Source organism: Ornithodoros turicata, chromosome 6, assembly GCF_037126465.1.
Source record: "Ornithodoros turicata isolate Travis chromosome 6, ASM3712646v1, whole genome shotgun sequence".
NCBI lineage: Eukaryota > Metazoa > Arthropoda > Arachnida > Ixodida > Argasidae > Ornithodoros > Ornithodoros turicata.
This window is the reverse complement of record NC_088206.1, coordinates 8,203,439-8,224,165: the sequence shown is the minus strand read 5'-3', so window position 1 is coordinate 8,224,165 and position 20,727 is coordinate 8,203,439. Positions and strand designations below refer to the sequence as shown.

The 20,727-nt window shown below is 46.2% G+C and overlaps 1 protein-coding gene across 1 annotated transcript in view; it reads right to left on the bottom strand.

The window, feature by feature from the left end:
* Window positions 1-8,205: 8,205 nt before the first annotated feature.
* Window positions 8,206-20,727, bottom strand: part of LOC135397605 (histamine H1 receptor-like) — a 198,638-nt gene continuing 186,116 nt past the window's right edge. Inside the window, exon 2 of the mRNA XM_064629215.1 lies at window positions 8,206-10,695. Coding sequence (XP_064485285.1) covers window positions 9,073-10,695 — 1,623 coding nt within the window. The 3' untranslated portion in view covers window positions 8,206-9,072. The remainder of the gene's footprint in view (window positions 10,696-20,727) is intronic.

Genomic DNA, 20,727 nt, shown 5'->3' with positions numbered 1-20,727 from the left:
CGAATAAGTGCATGTTCAATTGACTTGTTTTGTCTAAAGCCGTACTGCATCGGCGACAGAATGCCGTTCTTTTCAAGGAAGCAGGTTAGTCTTTTGTACATTACCTTCTCGATCAGCTTTGAAAAATGGGGCAAGATGGAAATGGGCCTGTAGTCGGAAAACGTGTTGCGATCGCCCTTTTTGAATATGGGCACCACCTTCGCAATTTTCAATTGAGCAGGAAATCTGCTCCGCTGGATACTTACGTTAATAATGTAGGTGAGCAAGGGTGCAATAACATATGCCACGTGCTTTATGCTCTTCAAGTCCAATCCAAGAGGATCTAGAGCAGTGCTATTTTTTAATGCATCGGTTGTGGCCAACACTCCGTTTACGTCCGTCGGTCCGAAGAAAAGGGACAGGACTGGCGCGTCGTCATAGAACACTGCCGGGTAACAGTCGCCAGTACCTGTGGATTTAATGAAGTGCTCATTAAACGCTGTAGCTATTTGCGGACCATGGTATACTCTGCCATGGATATAGGTGATGATATCTGGTTGCATTTATGACTTCGCTCCAGTAACGAGTTCAAGTTCTTCCAAAGCGCAACTCTATTTGCCAACGTCAGCCGGGCATTAATTAGGCTAATTTGCATGCGCGCAACACGCTGTTTAGAGCGTTGCTGAATTCTTTGTAGGTTAGCCAGTTATTTTCCGTGCGCTGTTTCAGAAATTGAACAAAGAGCTTATTACGTTTCCGGACACACACACACACATAGAGATACGATGATGAGATGGGGCTGATGCCGACCAGCAGGCTAGGCGCTGCCCCAGTGCCACTTGTACGTGATGAGAGATGATGATGGAAATGATAAGGGGTCCGGTAATCAAAGCAGGGTGGAGAGGCCCGTTGATGACAGGAAATCCCAAAGGTGACGCAGACCTTGGCATGTATGAGCGGGACTGGACCATGGGCCCAGCACCTTGCCTATGGTAAATGGGCGATGATCGATCGCATGCAGTTCGTGCTGCAAGATCTCCCGCTCCCGCTGGTGGTCCGGGCAGTCCATAAGTGCAGTGCAAGTCTGCACACACACTGCATGCTGTACCAAGGTCCGAGGGCGCACGGCCAAGACGCTGCCTCATAACTGGTGTAAATGCAACATTCAGCCGCATGCGGTGAAGAAGGGATGCGTAGTGCCGCGGAAGGCGATGAGGAAGCGACAGTGAAAGAGAAGGATCCACTGCGTGGAGAAGAGAGAGTAGGGTGTAACGTCATGCAGCCACTGTGATCTTGTCTTGTCTGCAGAGAGAGCACGGACGAGGGCCTGACGATCACCTTTGGGCAAGATGATAGAGTGGGCTGAAGCTATATGATGATCCCGCAGGGCCGCCCGGTCGGCCTCTTCATTGCCGGGTACGCCGACGTGACCAGGTACCCACTGTAATACTATGCAGTGGCCCAGGTCCAGCAGCTCCTTGTAAGTTTCAAGCACGTCAGCAACAATGGACATGAGAGGCCCTCGAAAGCCCATTGTTGCGGCATTGGATAGCAACTTTCGAGTCTGTGTAGAAGACACATGGCCGAGGAGCTGAACACTGCAGGATCTTGCGCATGGCAAAGAGCAAAGCATGTATAGCTCTGCACATGTTGACGACGTCAGATGCGAGAGACGGTAGATACCAGTTATGTCTTTTTACGGAATAATATAGGCGCATGCAGAGCTGGCTTTTGTGGACGAGCCATTCGTAAAAACAGGAGTAAAGCCTGCATACAGCTCGCTCATCATATCCAGTGTGAGCACCTTGGACACACCTGCAGCGACATCATCCTTTCTCTGCAGCCCGGGAACGGATAGTGAAGCAGATGGCAGAGGGAGGGTCCAAGGAGGAGTTGAACGCGCCTGGGGTTCAACTTGAAAACGTGGCAGGTGAGGCTTTAGCCGTTGAATGTAGGACCTGAACTTGTTATTCCTGCGACGGGAAAGCTTCAGCAGTAAATGGTGCCGCCGGTGATGAGCCAACAAACGGAGATAGTGACGGCTCGTCGCATTAAAGCGCTGGATAGCAAGCGGAGTCTCTCTCGCTTCTGCCGGAATTTACGCAAGTGATTCGGCAGAATCCATGGTTTGCGCGCTTTCTTATGGATCCTGTGAGTTTTTACAGGAAAACTTATAACATGCGCGTCTTTATATTTCAGGAAAAATGCATTCAAGGCATGATCTGGGTCACTTTCCTGTAAGACTGGTCTCCAATCCGTTTGTTTCGATACATCTACAAATAATGCAAGGCCGGCGGCTGTAATACATTTCCCTTTAAAAACGGCGGTCATTCTACTGGAACCCGGTACTTTTATCGATATAAAGACAGGGAAGTGATCGCTGATATCAGTCGTTATTGTACCGGCAACAGCTGTAGATATGTCAGAATTTGTTATTATAATATCCAGCAAAGTAGATGACGTCCCCGCAATTCGAGTTGGAATGACAATGACGTTGCTAAAGCCGTAGCTTGAAAGGAGGACGTTGAATTTAGAAGCACTGAGTGTATTCTTGAGGAGATCAATATTGAAGTCCCCACTGATAATCGCTGTTAGCTTTTTATCGCAGCAATAGGATAACAGGTGTTCGAGATACGTAAGGAAGTTCTGAACGTTGCCACAAGGTGGGCGGTAAGCGGCAAAAAAAAAAAAAAAACAGCAGGTTTTTGCAGACAATAGAGAACACCTCGAAGTCTGTTTCACAGGCAGTTAGGCCATTGGCAACCATGGAATTATTGAAACTACCGTTCGGTAGAATCTAGCAATTAGAAACTAAGCTAACTAACGAAGCTAAACTAGAAACTAAGAATTACGAAAAAATAAATAAATAAATAAATACATAATACACATTACTCATACTACTGATTTCCACATATGCTACGCAGCCCCAGACATAGGTCTACGTTTATGACAGACTGGCGTATAGATGCAGGCGAGCTGGTGAGCGAAATTCATGATGAAAGGAGCCTGAGCGTGGGGCACGAAGCAGGTACAACAGCAGCAATTTATTTAAAGATGATGAATGAGGAGTTTCATCGCCAGGGGTGATACTGTACCTCATTGCTGGTAGTGATGTGGCACGTGCAAACACCGAACAGCTCAAATTTATAAGCTTGCAGAATCACACAGCTATCAGATTGAGTTTGAATATAAAAAAACAAGAAAAGAAAACAGATATGATGCAGGTATGCTCCGGTGTTCTTTGTACAGTTCGTGCATTTTATAAAAGTAACGCGGTCCAAGTTTTTCTTTTTTCGCGTTCCCCGGGCTGTACACTCTCAGATATTGCACGGAAACAGGCGGAAGGTCATGCACAACACGTTCTTCGTCTGACGAGTCTACTTTGAAACTTTTCCACCAGGGGAGAAAGGCGGCACTAGTCCGGCGCAAACTCCGGGCGAACGTCCCTATACACGCTTAATACCTTGCAAGCGAGATCGTGGTAGTCCCACAAATTAATGGCGCGGAAATTGTACCTTTAGCGTGGCATCAGCGTTGCCTGCATCACGCGGAATGGTGGTGCGCGTAGTCTAAACGCTTTGGCGTCTGTCCCTGACACACCAAACAGTGAACTGGAAACAGTGGGGGCTGAATCCATTCACAGGGTCATCTGCTATGGAACGACACGGCTATGTTCTCGTCCAACCACACGCGCTCGCTAAACAGGATAGTTATACGACTAGGAAGGTTCAGTAGAAGTAGGATGCACGGATGAATCGATAAACGCTGCCGCAATTGCGCGAAACCAAATAAATCTACGCTGCGCTGAGGCTTAGTAAGCACCCTGTTGGAAGTTCAAAAGCAGGTCAGTCATAATATGAAGAGGAAGAATTTGTGCTTCTTAAGTGGATGAGGGGAAGTGATAAGACCAGCTTCGAAGTTGTTGCACCACGTTTGTGTATTTCCAGAATGACAGAACCCAAGCAGCAAAATGTACTGAAAGTCGAGTGCACGGGTAGGTGGAAGGTCTTGAACAGGCTCGTGCTAAACTAAACTAAAGAACATTGATAAGACACATACCGTCCACCCCTATTGCGCTCGACTTTCAGTACATTGTGCTGCTTGGGAAGGTATCACACAAGAAAACACATGAGTATATTACTGAAACTCACGCCCGCCTAGATTATGTAGTATGGAGTTTTAAATCTTAAGGTCGGCATACTGGCCTAGTAGAGAACAACAACAACAACAAATGCATGAAGGGAAGATAAATGGCGAAGTCTGACACTTACTTTGTTGGCAGTGACTATACTCCCACGGGCACACTGGTCAGGGTTGACGATCAGGCTCTTTGATACTGCATAAAATAGTTCGAAGCGCAAAACGATATAGGAACACAGAGTGGAAAGTCAGGAATACACAGGCCGTAGTGGAAGCCGAAAGAATAATGAGGCTAGGGCAATCTTTTATCGCTAACCGTCTATTTCCCTGTCAGATAAGGAACACAGTGGTTGAGTACAGGGAGCCCTCGTTAATATGACCCCCGATAATCTGACATACTCGCTTTACGACCATACTCCTGGGGAACAATGCAGTGCAAACCTCTGCAAATCCCCCCCGTTAATATGACAATTCCGCATTATGACCAAAATTTTCGGGAACGACCATGGTCATAATAACGAGGGTTCACTGTATTATAATCAGGGATCGTAACCGTTATTTTTTGGGAGTTCGGTTCGGGTTCATGTATATTGGCTCAGTTCAGGTTTAGAGTACAGAAATTAAAGGTTCGAAGCGGTTTGAACCGGTTCAAACCGGTTCACTGAAGCTGAAAATTTTAGTTTACTGATATTGCATTCAAACGTGATTTAGGCCGCGTTAAGTACACAAAATAGAACTTTCTCTCACTGAAGTGTTATTTCATCATGCTCCGCAAGAAGCAATTTGGCTAACAAGTGTAGCACACCGGCAAAGCGAAGAGTGCGTTGTAGATAACTTCGGGCACGTAAGTTACAGGACAAAAGTGAAAGGACCTTTCGCTCGGGGCGTCTAAAAAAAAAAAAGAACCGGGGCGAACTGCCATCTTTAACCTGCCGTTTCAAGACGGCCCAAGGAAACACGGTACGCTGTAAGGAAATCAGTACCACCTTTGAACCCTCGTTCATGTGCGTTTCGGCTCATGACTTCGTGAAGGCGCTTGGTTTGACTCGAAATAAGGTTTTCAAAACGTATTGAAACAATTGAAGCTACATGTTCGCTATGGAAACAGTGTGGTGCTGGTTTGTTGAAGCAAACATTTGATCTGAACCGTTTCGTGAACCGGCAACGTCCGATTTATTTCGGTTCAGTTCCGATGTAGAAAAAAAATAATAATTTCGTTTCCTTTCACTTCCGGTTCAACAAAAAATAACGCTTTTTGGCGGATTTCGGTTCGGGTTCATCTCCGGTTCCGGTCCCTGGTTTTGTATTTAGTAAACAGCTGTTGGAAGTAAGCGCCTGTGTACGTCTGCCCTTCCGTCCTGTGTCCCTATATACCGTTTTGCGCTTCGAACTATATGACACACTGGTCAGTATGTAACGATGAAATGAGGCGTTGCGTATTTAATGATCCAAGTTCCTGTTATGACAAAGTGTTTCCTAGTAGTGGTCACTTAGACTACAGGCTTTGGATGCTTACTTGTTAATGTTCTAGATATCATGGCATTGGTGTCCCATGCCTTTCAGGGCTTCATCGGCTCCTCGCACCGGCGTTGCCGCTCCGACAACCTCTTTGATTGAGTGTTGCCATGAAGTCACCACCCGAATTCGCCATTAGAATGATGTGTTATTCCGAATCTAACGAAATCTGGATTATTGTGTTATATATACATAGAAAGCACTCAGAAATGTCATACGAGGAAGAGCGTTATGGTAGAAAAAGAGACAGAAAGTAGACTTTCTTTTATTTTGAAAAAGAGAGAGAGAGAGACAGGTCAAGAAGGAAAGGTGGAAGAAGTCACTTTGAGCAAAAGAAGTTCTCGACACAGTTAGTAAATGTACAGCCTTGAGTATGATACACAGAAAATTATGGTCAGTGTCCAACCACTGATACGAGTAACAATATGTACATTTACCACTCCGATATCGAAGTGTCACTTTCTGCTAGGCTAACACATTCACTCCTGCGACCCTCCGAAAAAGACCCGTATGAAAGGTTGGGATCTTCAATGATAAGATTGTGGACACCGTTGGTTACATATATGCCTCACCGCAAATGATGCCAAAGTTGAACATCTACAAGACACGTTCAGCACTGCGTCGTCTAAACTAGAATATAATTTACAATCCACCATTATAATGGAAAGCAACACTGATAGATGGGTTCCGTAAACATGTCGTAAGGTCCCATGTTGGATGACATCCTCATATTAGGACTTTGGTTTCGTTTTAGCTATACTTTATTTATTGTGAACTTCCTTTGTGCTAATTTATTTATAATTTTGTCAGAAATGTAGTCTTAATAGCGAACTCTCCGCATGGTTGTTACTTGCGATATTGTTCTAGTACATCTCTTCAAACTTTCTGTATAGCAATGTTCGAATAGGGCGAATAGCAAGCATCGAATATTTTTCAAGAAGAGTATTTCTGTCTTATTCGGTATGGCAGCTACTAGATGCCATAAATGCAGCAACAAACGTTCGGCAAGTTTGTTTCACGGATTCAACAGTTAGCACTGAAACTAACGTGAGAGTGACAGAGAAACCCCCATATCGAAGCTTCCCACTTCCAGATTCACGTGACACACATACGGTAGGTATGGAGGAAAAATGCTTATGGGGAATAAAGAAATTACTTTGGGGGGTTAGAAATCATTAGGCATACGTACACATCTTAGCACATCCTTGTACTAAACCAGTGCTCTTGTTTCGTCATTGTAACAGAAATGTGAAACAGAAGTGCCCCTGACGTGGTACGCTAAGAACCACGCCCTCGGTTTGCGCTGTTCCTAGGCGACAGACGCTACAGCTCGCGGTGACGTCATCTACTCTTGCAGAATCCGAAACTATGAAGTCCTGCGATTGCTTCTTCTTCTTCTTATTTATTTATTTATTTGTTTGAAAATTCGTGGAGGCGTGTCATGCTCACCGAAGGCATTGGTGTATTTGAGTACTGAGTTTTTGAACGAAGTAGATAATACAAAATAAAAGTAGTCGTCCGTAGTGACACTTAAACATTTATGTGATATATGATATTTATGAGCCGAGGCCGTACGTAAACGTTCTTAAAGTAAATAGCGCTTTTGAACACTAGCCCTTCTGGACTAGGAACAAGGGCACATATGGAGCTGCAAGGTTGCATAAGGTGGCGTATAGTTTTTTTTTTTTTTTTGCTTCTAGCGCGACGACTGCAGTTTCAGAGGAGGGCCAATTAAAGACCAGTCCCGATTCACGTTCAAGCTTCTCATAGTCCGTGAATATAGTCCGTGAACCGTGTTTGTTTTGGTAAGGAGTCAGTGTGTGAAATCAGTAATCAGTGCTTTAGCTCAATTTCGATACGCAATTGCTTTCCAGTGTAAAAGTGGTGCCGTATAAGCGCACGCGGTGGCGCTGTCTTTCTAAAATTATCATCAGCTTATTGTTACGTAACATACTTTCGATCAATTAATTTCGCTCTGTTAGCGGTACATCTATGGCTCGCTCGTTCAAGTTTGTTTACTATGCCAAACGTCGTAGAGTTCGAAAAATTATGCGAGAATTTGAGGAGGATATTCCACCTTCATAATATAGAGAACCTGAGCTGTTGCACACGCTAAAACACAACAAAACACAGTATGTGCTCATGCTCAGTCTTTTTGTATGATGGAGCATATCCACCAGCAGACTGCATTTATGCCATTTTGTCGGAATTTCGCCTCAAACGCCATTTATGGAATTGCTATGCCATTCACATTAAACGCCCCCACCCCTTTTGTTTTCCTTCGTCGGACGATGTTTGAATAATACCTTAATGAGATGTTCAATACCCTAAATATTTTGAAGGACATATATTATTTCGGTTGAACTACCATCTACCTTCATTCATCCCACAAATACGAAAATAGGTGTGTCGACGCGGTGATGCCAATGTAGGCGGTCTCAACTGATGGCTCTTGAGAGAATATCTTGGATACGACCCCGCTAACCTACCAGGTAGCACTCGCGTCCAGCCATGGATCCGAGAAATATGCTTCTGCTCTGCGTGCGACCGAAGTAATTTTTGAACGAAACTTGTAACGTCTCAAGTAACTGTTACGCACCTGTGGAGCCTGCAGCAGTAATCGTAAATATCGTATGACTAAAATGATTCACGCTTACTTTACTTTGCAAGCTCCCCACGGCCTTCGTAACGAGATGGGAGTCGGCTTCAGCGACGCAAGGAGACTAGACGAGACCATGACGCTCAGCTCGAGCAGGAGTCCACCCAATCACGGTATTATTATCTCCAATCTACTCGGTGCAAGGGTTTTGATCACAGAGCCTTTTTTTTTCATCGTATTTTGAGTCAAAAGGCCGGGAGTGAGATCACATGCTAACGTATAAGTGCTGATGGTGCAGTTCAAACCATAAGCCAGACCATATATGCGACGCCGCAGCAGAAGAGACTGTCACGAGCAGGCGATCCTTAGCTGAACGGCGTTAGGTGGCGCCACAATATCTTCCAAAAAGATGTGCATTTTGTCTTTCACGGTGCTCATTATTAACTTAATAACAATAATAAACTAATAAATACAGTAAAACTCCTTTATAGCGAACACCTTTTTAACGAAAGTACCACTACAGCAAATTTTTTTGCGGTCCCGCTGGAGCCCTATAGGTCCAGTAATGGACATCCTTTTTAAAGAAAATACCTTTACTGCAATTTTTTTTTTCTGTCCCCCGAGTTTCGTTGTAAAGGAGTTTGACTGTACTACCTATTCAAATATTCATATGTAGATATTACGCATGTACTTACACCATATTCGAAAACAATGCGCGAAAATCAACATGATGAACGATCAAACAGAGAGCACTGAGAACCGCTACAGTGGCACCACTGCTCACTACGACCCCTATGAAATTCCCCATCATTCATCCTCGAAACGAACACGTATGACACTCACGCAAACAAATGGTCCGTTTTGCCGCCAGACGATGGGAAGTACAGCGATGGCCCGGGTGACCTGCAGAACATCTTTTTAAACGCGCGCTTGAAGTTCGCGTTGCACAACGCGTACAGAAAAGGATTCATCGTCGAGTTCAGGTACCCCAGCCACATGGTGACCGTGTGCACTTTCGCGCTGATGCATTCGCCGCAGTACGCCGTCACGATGAAGGTTATGATGTACGGCAACCAACACAGCACGAACGCTCCCATAATCACACCCAGCTGCCTCGCAGCCTTCTTCTGCTGACGCAGGTTCGTGGCGAAGTTCTTGCGGGTCACCCTCATCCTCAAGGCAGTCGTCAAATTTGGCACACCGGTTCCTCTGTCACCCTGAAGGTTCGTCGATTTCAGGTTGCTTTTCTGAGAACAACTACGCTTGGAACGAACGGAGGCTTTATTGTGATGGTCCTTCTGAATTATTTCCAATTCCACCGTCTCCGGGTTGACGGACGGTTCGAATGTTTGCGCCGCCTTTTTCTTCTTTTTACTCTTCTTTTTCGCGGCGCTCTTGACAGCGTTGCCGCGACTTCCCGTCGAGCCGCACGAGCGATAACTGTCGAGCGAATCATCCCCGACCACCTCCTGGCCTTCGTCGTCTATCACAGTCTTGATGCGAAACACTCTCGCAGTCTCTCGCCCAACGTCCTTATCGCTACCGCCGCTTCCACTGTCACCAGACACATACTCAACGTTAACAGTTATCCCCTCGTACTGCTGAGGCAAACACTTTTCCGAATGATGATGATGAACGTGGTGGCGAAGGTGGTTCGCGGTTGGTTTCACCGTCAACAACGCTAGATGTCTGTAGCGGACCTCTCCCGTCGAGCCAGCGCTTTGTCGCGAGAAGGTCGACCGGACATCATCGTCTTCGTCTTCCAGTCCTTCGTCTTCCGCTTCGTAGTCGTCGATAACGCGACGACGTCGCACTTCAACGACGTGTCTAGCCTCACCGGCGTCGACGACGACACTTTTAGGGGGAGTGCCATTGCGCCTGCTTCCATTGTTGTTCGTGGCGCACAGGTCGTAACTGGACCCGCAGGCCGAACCGACGGTGCCGCCTCCAGAGTTACACTGCCCTATTTCAAACCTACTTCGTTTTTTGATCTCGTAGTATATTTTCACGTACAGGCAGATCATAAGAAGGACAGGAACGTAAAAGTTTGCCGTAGAAGTTGCAAGTTTAAACAGTATGTTAGCCGCGAATTCAGTCTCGCACACGTCATTCGGCTGCTGACGAATACCGTTGGAGTGCCAGTGGTGCCACCCAATGATGGGCACAATCCACATAGCGGAGACAGCCCAGACGACGGCGATCATGCACAGAGCACGTTTTTTCGTCCTTTTGCGCATGTATTTCAATGGAGAACGGATGGACCAGTAGCGGTCCAGGCTCAAGATGAGAAGGTTGAGGATGGAAGCCGTGCTGGCCGTGTAGTCTGCGGAGAGCCAGAATTGACACACGAACAGTCCAAAGCGCCAGGTGCCGGTAATGGCATAAGCGGAGCTGATGGGCATGACGATGAGGCCGACGGTAAGGTCCGCGATGGCCAGGCTCATGATGAACATGTTGCTCACCTGCATGACAAGGAAAGAAAGAATGGGTGCTTGGCTACAAGATGTCATGGCACACTGGTACAGGTAAATGATGGCACAGTTACAGAGGGGCACCGAATGAAGCATCCAATAAGATATTCGCATCGTTGAGGGACATTAAAAATAGCAACCCTTACAAGGGCGGCTTTCGTGGCGAGAGAGTGCCACTCCGGACTCGGAAAGCAGCGTTCACTTTATTTAGTCCATGAAAAGAAGGTGTCTCAAGGATTCGATACGTGAAATCTCAATCCTGTTTACGAACGCTGCGCGTTTCTGTCAATTTTTGAAGATCTGGTGAGCATCCACAAGTTTCGATGACGCGAGGAGCGGGTGACGTAATCATAAAGCCCACAAATTGCAATGATGTCATGTTCTGGAGAGGGCACTCGTCTCCTAGCAACGACGCCGGCGTCCGGGGAGCGTCACGTGGTGGAGAAGTCACGTGACACTGATCGAAACAGGGGGAAATGGGAGAGATGTCTTCTCCCTCGTTTGTGTTTTCTCGAAGGTCGGAGCGGTCGGATGATATGTTACGTGGGGGCGATGATAACGGAGTGCAAAAAGTGAGCCCCCCCCGGAGGACGCGAAGGGCGACAACGTTGCCAGATGAGAGAGCTGGGCGCTCGATCGGAGCCTAACATGACGTCACAGTTCTCAGAAATAAAAATTAATTTTCTCTAGCTTTCGCGTCACGTAGAGCCAAAATATTTTGCAGGAATGTAAAATGAGACCAAGCAGTAACATAACTTTGGTAGGATTCTGAAGACACGTGATTTAGTCCGCAGTGGCACTTTAAGCGAACACAAAGACATTGTCCCTACCTTTTTTTTACTATCGCGATTTCAACAGGCGCACGTTTTACACAAGTAGCAACTAGATATTTCGCATTCGCCGAAGCTCGACTTCCTATGAATTCTGAGGCATGGACGACGCAAGAAGACAGCCCCTTCGCAACAAAACAGCAAGATGTACATTACCAGAACCTATAAAAGGCCCTCCAGAAATCTGGTAACCGTGACACAGGTCCAGATGGCAAGTTAAGAAAGTACCTAATATAATGTTCTAGTTGGCGTAACGAGCAGGACATCACAGCGAAACAATGACACCTCGTTGACAGCGGGATCTACCAGTAGGTATAATTCTTCCTTGCTTCGCGCCGGAAGGAATTCAGTCGTTTAAAAATAGCGGTCCTAATCTACAGTGTCGTCGCAAAATGTGAGGCCGTCTGAGTCAGTTAATGGCGTCAGGCAACAACGGTGAAATACTTGGGCGGCTGATGAGACGGGAAGAATGTAACTTAGGTAAGTAAGAAATTTGTTGCCAGGATAATGGTAATGAGAGACGAAGCCCACGTCGAGGTACAGCATATAGCGCGCGAAGGCGGATAGTCTTTAGCCCACTCTCACGGTACTAACTAGTTTTTCTAATAGTTGTGGAGAGACCAAATAAGGAGCTCTGTAATTAGCGCAATATTACGCGGAGAGGGTAGTAAGATTATTATTTCATAGTTAGTAAGAGACGACAGTGTGCTTTCTTTTGCTCTGATGAAGAAAGGGCATACACATCTTGGTGCTTGTTTGCAGACTATGACGTAAGCTATCTTCAGGATCGATACACTATACCGATCGACACACGTATAGCTCTGCACGCTAATAATTGTGCTACGGTTCAGATGTAACTGTGCTTAGTTACTGTTAACGTTGCAGAACGTTCGTCCGATATCAAGGAATGATACAGAAAGAAATGTCACAACCGGTATATAAGCCTCCTTGAAACAGCGAGAACCCTTCCGTCTGTTGCTTGGTGTAAGAGCGCTAAATACGCAACAGCAGATGGATGATGATGATGATGTCGTGGAATGTTACACCGGTCCAGTGCGGTACTTTATACCCCGTTACGTGTAAGACATTTGATGAGTGGCACAGGACTGAAGCGAAAGGAATTAAATGGTTCATTTGAACGTTTGAGGGGCCATCGGGTGGCAGTGCGATACAGAACAAAACGAGGATGAGATGAGGAAGAATATACGTTCCACATAAATCAGACTTAGAGTGACTTATCTTGTAGGCTAACAAAACGAATATACACACACGAACAACAGTGACCGCTAGAAAAACGTTATGGGGAGTCTATACGATGCCAAAGCACTGCAAGGGCGGCTTGTCCTTCTCTGTCCTACGCAGAAGGAACTACACACTTCCAGTTACTCTACAACGAAAGCTACATCGATTACTGGATTTAAGCAATTTCGTTGAAAGCGTACAGCTTGGGACAAAAGTTTACGGAACACGGCGTTGGCGTATTTCTACATCGGAGCGGCCCCGTCATACCTGCCAGGAATAGCTTGAATAAGAAACAGGTGACCAGCTGTTCTCTCCATCGTTTAGTATGTGTGTTTGCTCCCGCTTGCTGCTAGGGTGCTGCTCAAGTGGAGAAATGTCACATCCCGCTGTTCCGTAAACTTTTGTCCCAAGCTGTACCTTACAAGGTTATACTTTATTCATCTGACAGAACACGCACAATACCAAAGTTTCTCATCCGTTAGTACAATATTTCACTCAAAGATATAATGAGTTGGTCAAAACTTTTCTGTTTGACCAACTCATTATATCTTTTCACTTGAAAAAGAACGGTCCACCGTTCGAAACGTCGTGTCTGTGTAATTTCAAAATGAATTAAATGAAGTCATCTGAAAATATTCCTTTGGTGGTGCTCTGTGCGAACTTATTTCTTCTGTATATATATATATAGAAAGGCTTTCAACAAGGATTGTCTCCCATTCTGCTCGCTGACTTTTGCCCGAAGATCCCTAATTAAGGAGTTAATTAAGTTTAGGTAATTAGCAATCTAGTAGCTACATAATCCCTTCGAGAGGATGTGCGCCTACACGCATAACTCAACTGCAAAAACATTACCCATGTTGCTCTCATAGCTTTAAAAGAAATCTGCTGCGGCCGATACAAAAACAAACCTATATAAGCACATTAAATATGTGCCAATTAGGGCAGTGGCATTCGGGGACAGCCAATTAGTAACCGAATACCCTCTCCACATCCGACACTTCATTAGACCTATACTTTTGGCCCCATCACTCTCCAGAGAGGCCTTTACAGAGACCTCAATCTTCAGGCGGACAAAACGGCTCATGCGAATCTATATACATTTGGCAAAGTTATCGGAATGTATTCAACCTCTACGTTCTACCTCTCCTTCTATTCAGAAGAATACTGTATGGATGAGCACAAAGGAAGACTCGACAGGAAAGCTTTTTAAAAGGGAAGGTCATCTTTAGAGGAGAAAGTGAAGTTTAAACAGTGGTATCTCGGCCAGCGTTAAATTCGGCCTTATACACGAATGCCGAACAAACGGGGGTTCTCGTTTGCATTCATTCCCTTCACAGACGGGAAGGACTTTTGAGCCGGAAGCGAGAAGCGGCTAATGAGTCGAGAAGTGTTCGGAAAATGGGAGCTGAACGCTCAATTAGAAACGGGGCAAATGTATGCATTGCAATGCACACAGCGCGGTGCACCGCAAATATACGCCGAGCAGGGCAGTGTCTGCGTATAGACGCTGGAATGTTAGCCGAATGCTAACACGTGGGTGTGTAATTATGGTTAAACGTAGTCACGCACCAGGCACGCGCTACTTTTCAGAATATTTTAAATGTTCTCCGAAATGTTAGTGCCAGTAGACAAGGATACAGCATTCCCTCGGGAAAGAAGGGGAGTTCGGCTGCCGAGCTGTCTGCCTTCCTGTACTGGTGGCACATTGCTCGAGGGAGAGGTAAGTGGTAGCCAGGACAAGAGGAGGTTCGTTAACTTTGAGGGTCGACGACCTCGAAAATGTTCAGCAGAGCTCTTTGGACGAGTTTCCGGTGGTCGATGTCGCCACGAGGATGGACTATCCCCTCGAGCTGACGAGGTTCCGACGCGTGCCGGCGGACTGCACAGCCCGCTATAAGTCCGCGCCTTGCATCCGATGTGGCTGGGCAATCCATTATTTATAAAGTGCTTCATTCATTCATTCAGTTCATTTCTCTTTCCCCGTAGTGGAGGAATCCGCGTGGTGCACGCGCGTGTGTAGGCGCCACGGGACCGGATCGGATGCGAAGTGGGAGCGAAGCCACGACCCCGAGAGAGGCCACCAGTTGCAGTCTCGCCTCGTTGGTACCTAGACACCAATGGGACGAAGAAGGGCATCCTTACGACTACCGGCTACCGTGGCTATACCTACGATGATTGCATTCCACGCCGACACGGGAATGTGACCCGCGTTCGAATCCGTGCGTCCGTTGTGCTGTCTGTGTGTCTTCTCTCGGTTTTCCTCAGACGCTTTAAGACAAATGTCGGCACAGTTCCTCGTGAAGTCGGCCCAAGACGCACGGTCCCCACTGCGATATTCGTGACGTTGTCCGCCTAAGCGTGGCCGATTTCGGCAAGCAGTTCCATCGTCATCACCACCATCACCACCTCAGCAACTGAGCCGCCATAATAGATACGGCAGCCCTAACGTGCTGCGAACGGTATATCCTACAAGCCCCAAACAGCGATCTCACATGTCGCAGTGCAGAAGGTTTACACGGTACAACATCCTTCCTTCACAGAAGGAAGCCGAGGTCACATGATATCACATGGAGCCCATGGAACACGACTTGGATTAGATTGCACACCAGGAGTGCCATGGCGAAGAGCCGTTACCGCGTTGAAGCACAGTAGCTGTATCTATCCTGGCGGCATCCAGCCTTGGACGCTGAGACAGGGCATCGCCTCCTTAAAGATCCTTTGCTTCCCCCGTTTCTCTCTCTCCCTCCATTCCTTCTAGCCTCTCCCCCTTATGATTTGATTTCTGGGTCAAAGGGACGGTCTCGTAGACCATGACCTACACGAATGCCATATTCCATTTTCCGTAGTATAATAGTGCAACTGCGAGAATTTTCTTCCCCCGAGAAGAGCATGCCTGCTAAATACAGAAATCAAATTAAGGCAGGCTCCGCATAAGCTGTGCCGGCAAGAACAACACTCGCTATACGTCGCCCCGAATAATCACGTGAGACTCGACATAAGGAAAACAAAACGAAGTTTGGAATCCTCGTGCGCTATCCAGAGGAGGTCTTCATCAAAACAGAGGAAGCAAGATGGCACAAATACTTAAGCGCTCCCCCCCCCCCTTTTTCAAAGGCAAAGGGGAAAGATGACTCGAACTATACAAAAGCAGTTCTTCTAAGTCCCAAACGTTGCCACACCAGCACTGGACAGCTGTTTCGGCCTTAATAACAGGCCGAATCATAGGCCGAAACAGCTGTCCAGTACTGGTGTGGCGACGTTTTGGACTTACGAACACAAGCTCCATGTGCAGCCAAAGAGTAAGATGAAAGTCACTGAAAATGTTAGCCAGCTGTATAGGAGTCGAACCCATATCTTCTGGATCGCCGGTCCAGGGCTGTACCAATTGAGCTAAGCTAACACGCCTTCTCGGCGACTTCCAGGGTGCGTCATCTGAAGGGACAAACCAGCCACTCTCTCTCACTCATCCTCCTTTCACTCTTACATTTTTTGCTCACTCATACACACATTCATACGACGGGATCGACGCAGGCGGCAACTGTTGAACAATGAAAGAACTGATGTTCTGTATTTGTCCCTTCTATGTTGTTCCAGCCTCAGAACATCAGTTCTTTCATTGTTCAACAGCCAAAGAGCTTCGGCTACTTTTCTTCCCTTTATACAAAAGCTGAGAGAATCGTGGCTTTCTTTTATGCCGTGTCAGGACCGCGAAGCAACTGCGGCTATCAGCGGCGGACAGATAGAAAGCGAGGGCAGCAGCAAGGAGTGGAAGACACGGCGGGGTTAGTAAGCGTCGTGGGCCATCTTCATGAGTAACTCTAGCCCACATCCGTTTGTAAAATCTGCCGGACAAGCCTACAGCGAAAACATTAGACAACACCTCTGGTGGTATGATTCGAATCCACTACCTCCTGTTTTTCAGCTTGACGTCGGGCGTATCACCAACGATTGCACTTTTGCCGCCATAAACTCGGCCATGCGGCTGCTGAGGATCATATAGTGTAGCCAGGGAAGAGATATGAAATTTCATAGCGCGCGTTTGATCCTGCCAAGGACGTAATTTCTTTAGGCCTTTTACTGCGCTTACCAAACGAAGTAAACGTATCATACTCTTATATAGGCTCTTCCACCACTACTTCCACAACACTAGTCTCTTATTCTGCCGTAACTTTTGCACGTATGTTATACGGCCCCTACAGCAAAGAAGCGACGGAAAGCGCGCGCCACTTCGGTGCACGATTAAATAAATAAGATAATAAAACGAGGAGGAGGAGGAAAACTTTTTTTACTACGATTAAAAGCTCGGGTTCTGCAGAATGGCCGTAAATTTTGAAAGCGATCGCCGCTTCACGTACGGTACAGGGCTGTCATTCGAAATGGTCTTTAGAGCCGGGATTTTTCTCACAAGCAAAATGTCAGAAAATGTTGGAATCCATTTTGAAGGAAAAGCTTAAAAGCTCCAGAGTCTGCAGAACGAAATCTTGGCTGCATCCAAAAGAGATATAACTTTACAGAATACTGTCTTATCGATTTTACTTTTTTTTTCTTTTATCTGCATTTTACCGTATTTCTGCTCCAAAAATGAGCAGACTAAACACGGGGGAAGACAATAGGCAGAGAAACAGATTTCGTTTTAAGTTTGCCGTCATTCTGCTGTCATCCGCTGTCACAGGCGGTGATTCTATGGCGTGTCTCGCGCTGAAGATAAGAGATTACGAAGGATTGGGCTTGTTTTCTTATCATGTCTGCATGTCACAAGCAAGATGTCAGCGCCACTGAGAAAGCGATTATCGTCGCAGAGATGGTGGCTGATTAAAGAAAAAGAATCCTCCCACGATACGGTCCGTATATAGGCAGTGGCGCTCTGGGCTGCTGTTTCACGGAGACATATTGTCGTGGCCGCTTCCGTGACTATTGCGGGAGGGAATGTGTTTGTTCCAGCACGGAGCAGTCCCCCTATATAACAGCTCGCAGACCATAAGGCACGTAGCAACGACCCAAGTGACAAAGCACGCCTTTAGGCCTGTTCGTCCGTCCCGGAAGGAGGAAGCAATATACCGTCCGCGGTGACAAACGGACTGGTCATTCATCTAACGGGAGCCAAGGGTCAACATACATGTAATGGCAGCCTAACGCAACCGTCACTAATTAGATACCAAAGGGCATTAGAAGACATCTATTATTGGTGCACGGAGAACATGACTTGCAAAAAGTCCAAGAGTATAACGCGGGCGCAACGAGCATAATTTATTGTTCACGTGCAGGTCCTGGTTGTCGAGATACAGAGTACAGATGGCGTTGACGGCGTCCGGTAGCGGTGTCGTCGGCACTTGCCGCACGACAAAGGAACACCGCAGAACACCTGGATATGGGTCCGGTTTAACTTACACATCGGAATTCATGTACATACTCTTTAATGTACGGTTAACTTCCAGGGGAAAAAAAAGTAATACATTTGTCACACGAGCAGTCTTAAACGCGGTTACGCTTAACAGCGTTACCCAAACAAACCGCGATTATCGTGAACCACTGTTTGTTGTTGTTACACGGCAGTTTCTGACATGCTAGCAGTAACCACGTGATTGTGGCACAAGGGCCAGGTAAATTTTGGTCGCGCTGTATATCATGAAAAGAAAATGGCATAATGGTAATTAAAAAGCTTAGTCATTAAATACACAGTATACGCGCATGATTATCTGCGGAGAATGTCACGCGGGCAGCGCTAACCACGGTTAAGGCAACCGTCCATTCCCTTTGGTTACGTCGCGAAACAGAGGTTGCCAAGCTCGGTTACCCGTAACCGCGGTTAGCGGCGTAACCTCCGTTCGGTCGGCCATGTGACTGCGGCGAACAGCGGTTACGTGTAAATAACAGTGATGGCCAGTAGTTAACTACATGTAGTTAAACTACTAGTTAAACTACCTGATTGTAGTTAAAAAGTAGTTATCAACTACTTGTAGAAATGTAGTGGCAACTACTAGTTAAACTATTATTTCGAGTAGTTAACTACAGTAGTTAGGTTACTGCAGGCGCCAACTACTACCGATTTTGCCGCAAGCTTTACGGCACGATTGTGCTTCCGACTTTTACATCGAGTTACTTGTTTGGTGAGAACGGAGGTGCTGAGCAATTGTGCATTGCATGTGTACTTCTAAATCTTCACTTTTATCCCTGCTTGTGACTCATATTTAGGTGTCCAAGAACACTATAGAATGGGATTGGTGTTGATGGACAACGTTAAGTAGTAGATGTAGTTAAAATACATTGCGGTAATTAAAGAAGTAGTTTTAACTACCTCCCCTGAAAAGTAGTTGAACTACTGGTTAAACTACTCCATCGCAAAGTAGTTGTAGTTATAGTTAAACTACTGTAGAAGTAGTTAGTGGCCATCACTGGTAAATAATAATGGTACCGTGTAAACCGGGCTGCCTTAACCGCGGTTAGCGCTGCCCTTGTGACATTGTGTATTTATTGAGTAACTATAGCTTGAGTTTGCGCAACACATTCGGTTAATTCGAAGATTTCGAAATGGCTCCTTTGTGGATTTCATTGGATTTCTGTGTCAAAGAGCTGAAATAGTGGTTCCACGAACAGAGGATACGACTACTAAACAACAGAATAACATTTTGTGCACATAACAGTCAATTTACAAAGCGGGGGGAGGGGGGGGGGAGATATACAAGGCGTTTCACCTAACGTGAAAAAAAAAGAATTAAAATATCTATTTGTCTGAACATTATGGGGTTCAAGGCTATATTTCTCTCCGGGGAGATTTTTCCACTATTTCTCTGCGCTTTTATGAAATTTAATACGCGCGAAATTTAATTTTCCCAGTTGATCTTCGAAATTTGACAAGTCAACCTCACTTTTTTTTTTTTTTCGTTTTCTTTTTTTTTTTTTTTTTTACAGGAACAGAAAGCCCACGTCGGACTTACCTCGCTGCATTGTAAAATACGTTCCCTACTGCTTTGGTAATAGCTAAAAAGCATGTGCGAAAAACGTCGTTTCGTAGCGCGAAAATTATCGGCGAAGCCCAGTTCTCTGTCAAAATTAATAAATGATGCAGCCGAAGAAAAATTGTCACTCTCCTCTTCCTGTATTTTTTTTTTCTCGCTCTTATTTCAGATAACTTTGCGTTGCAACCATGGTGCCGTTATGAGCAGAAGCTTGGATAAGGGAAAGTGAATGGGCACGTACAGGGCCTCCTCGCATCCCTTCTTTCTGAGATCTGAGCGCGGCCGGTACTTTGCTCGTATCCAACCGACGCTTTTCGTACTCTTTTATATTTTTCTACGACTATTACCATTGTATTAGATTTTTTTCATATGATTTGTTTGACTTCAGGTGAGACACCCTGTATGTTGTTGTTGTTGTTTGTTAGACCGGCCTCGGTGGCTCAGTTGGTAGCGTGTTCGCCTTCTGATCCCGAGATCGCGGGTTCGAACCCGGCCGAGGACGCCAGCAACTTGGTGGCAGGGTACAAGTTGCTTAGACACGCCGTCTTCCGCGAGGGACGTTAAATACTGGGTGCCGTGGGATGAACTTTCATCGCACGTTAAAGAACCCTCAGGTGGGCAAAAGCAATCCACAGACCGACCGCTGTGGCGTCGCTCATGATCTCAGTTGTCTCGCGACGTAAACACCCAATTATATATATATATGTCGTTTGTTAGAGTAAGAACCCAAGCAGCACAATGTACTGAAAGTCGAGTGCAATAGGGGTGGACAGGTAGGTGGAAGACCTTGAACAGACTCGTGATACTCAAGAACATTGATAAGACACATACCGTCCAGACGACGAGAGAGCGGTTCTTCCCGAACTTCGTTACTTTGTCACTCTTTTCGAGTCCTTGAAGGAAATAAATGAGAGCAGCTTTCGACGAAGTCGATAGTGCGGAAGTCGGCAGTTCGTGTGGTATAGGAACCTGTGCAGCTAATCTACCTGTCAGGA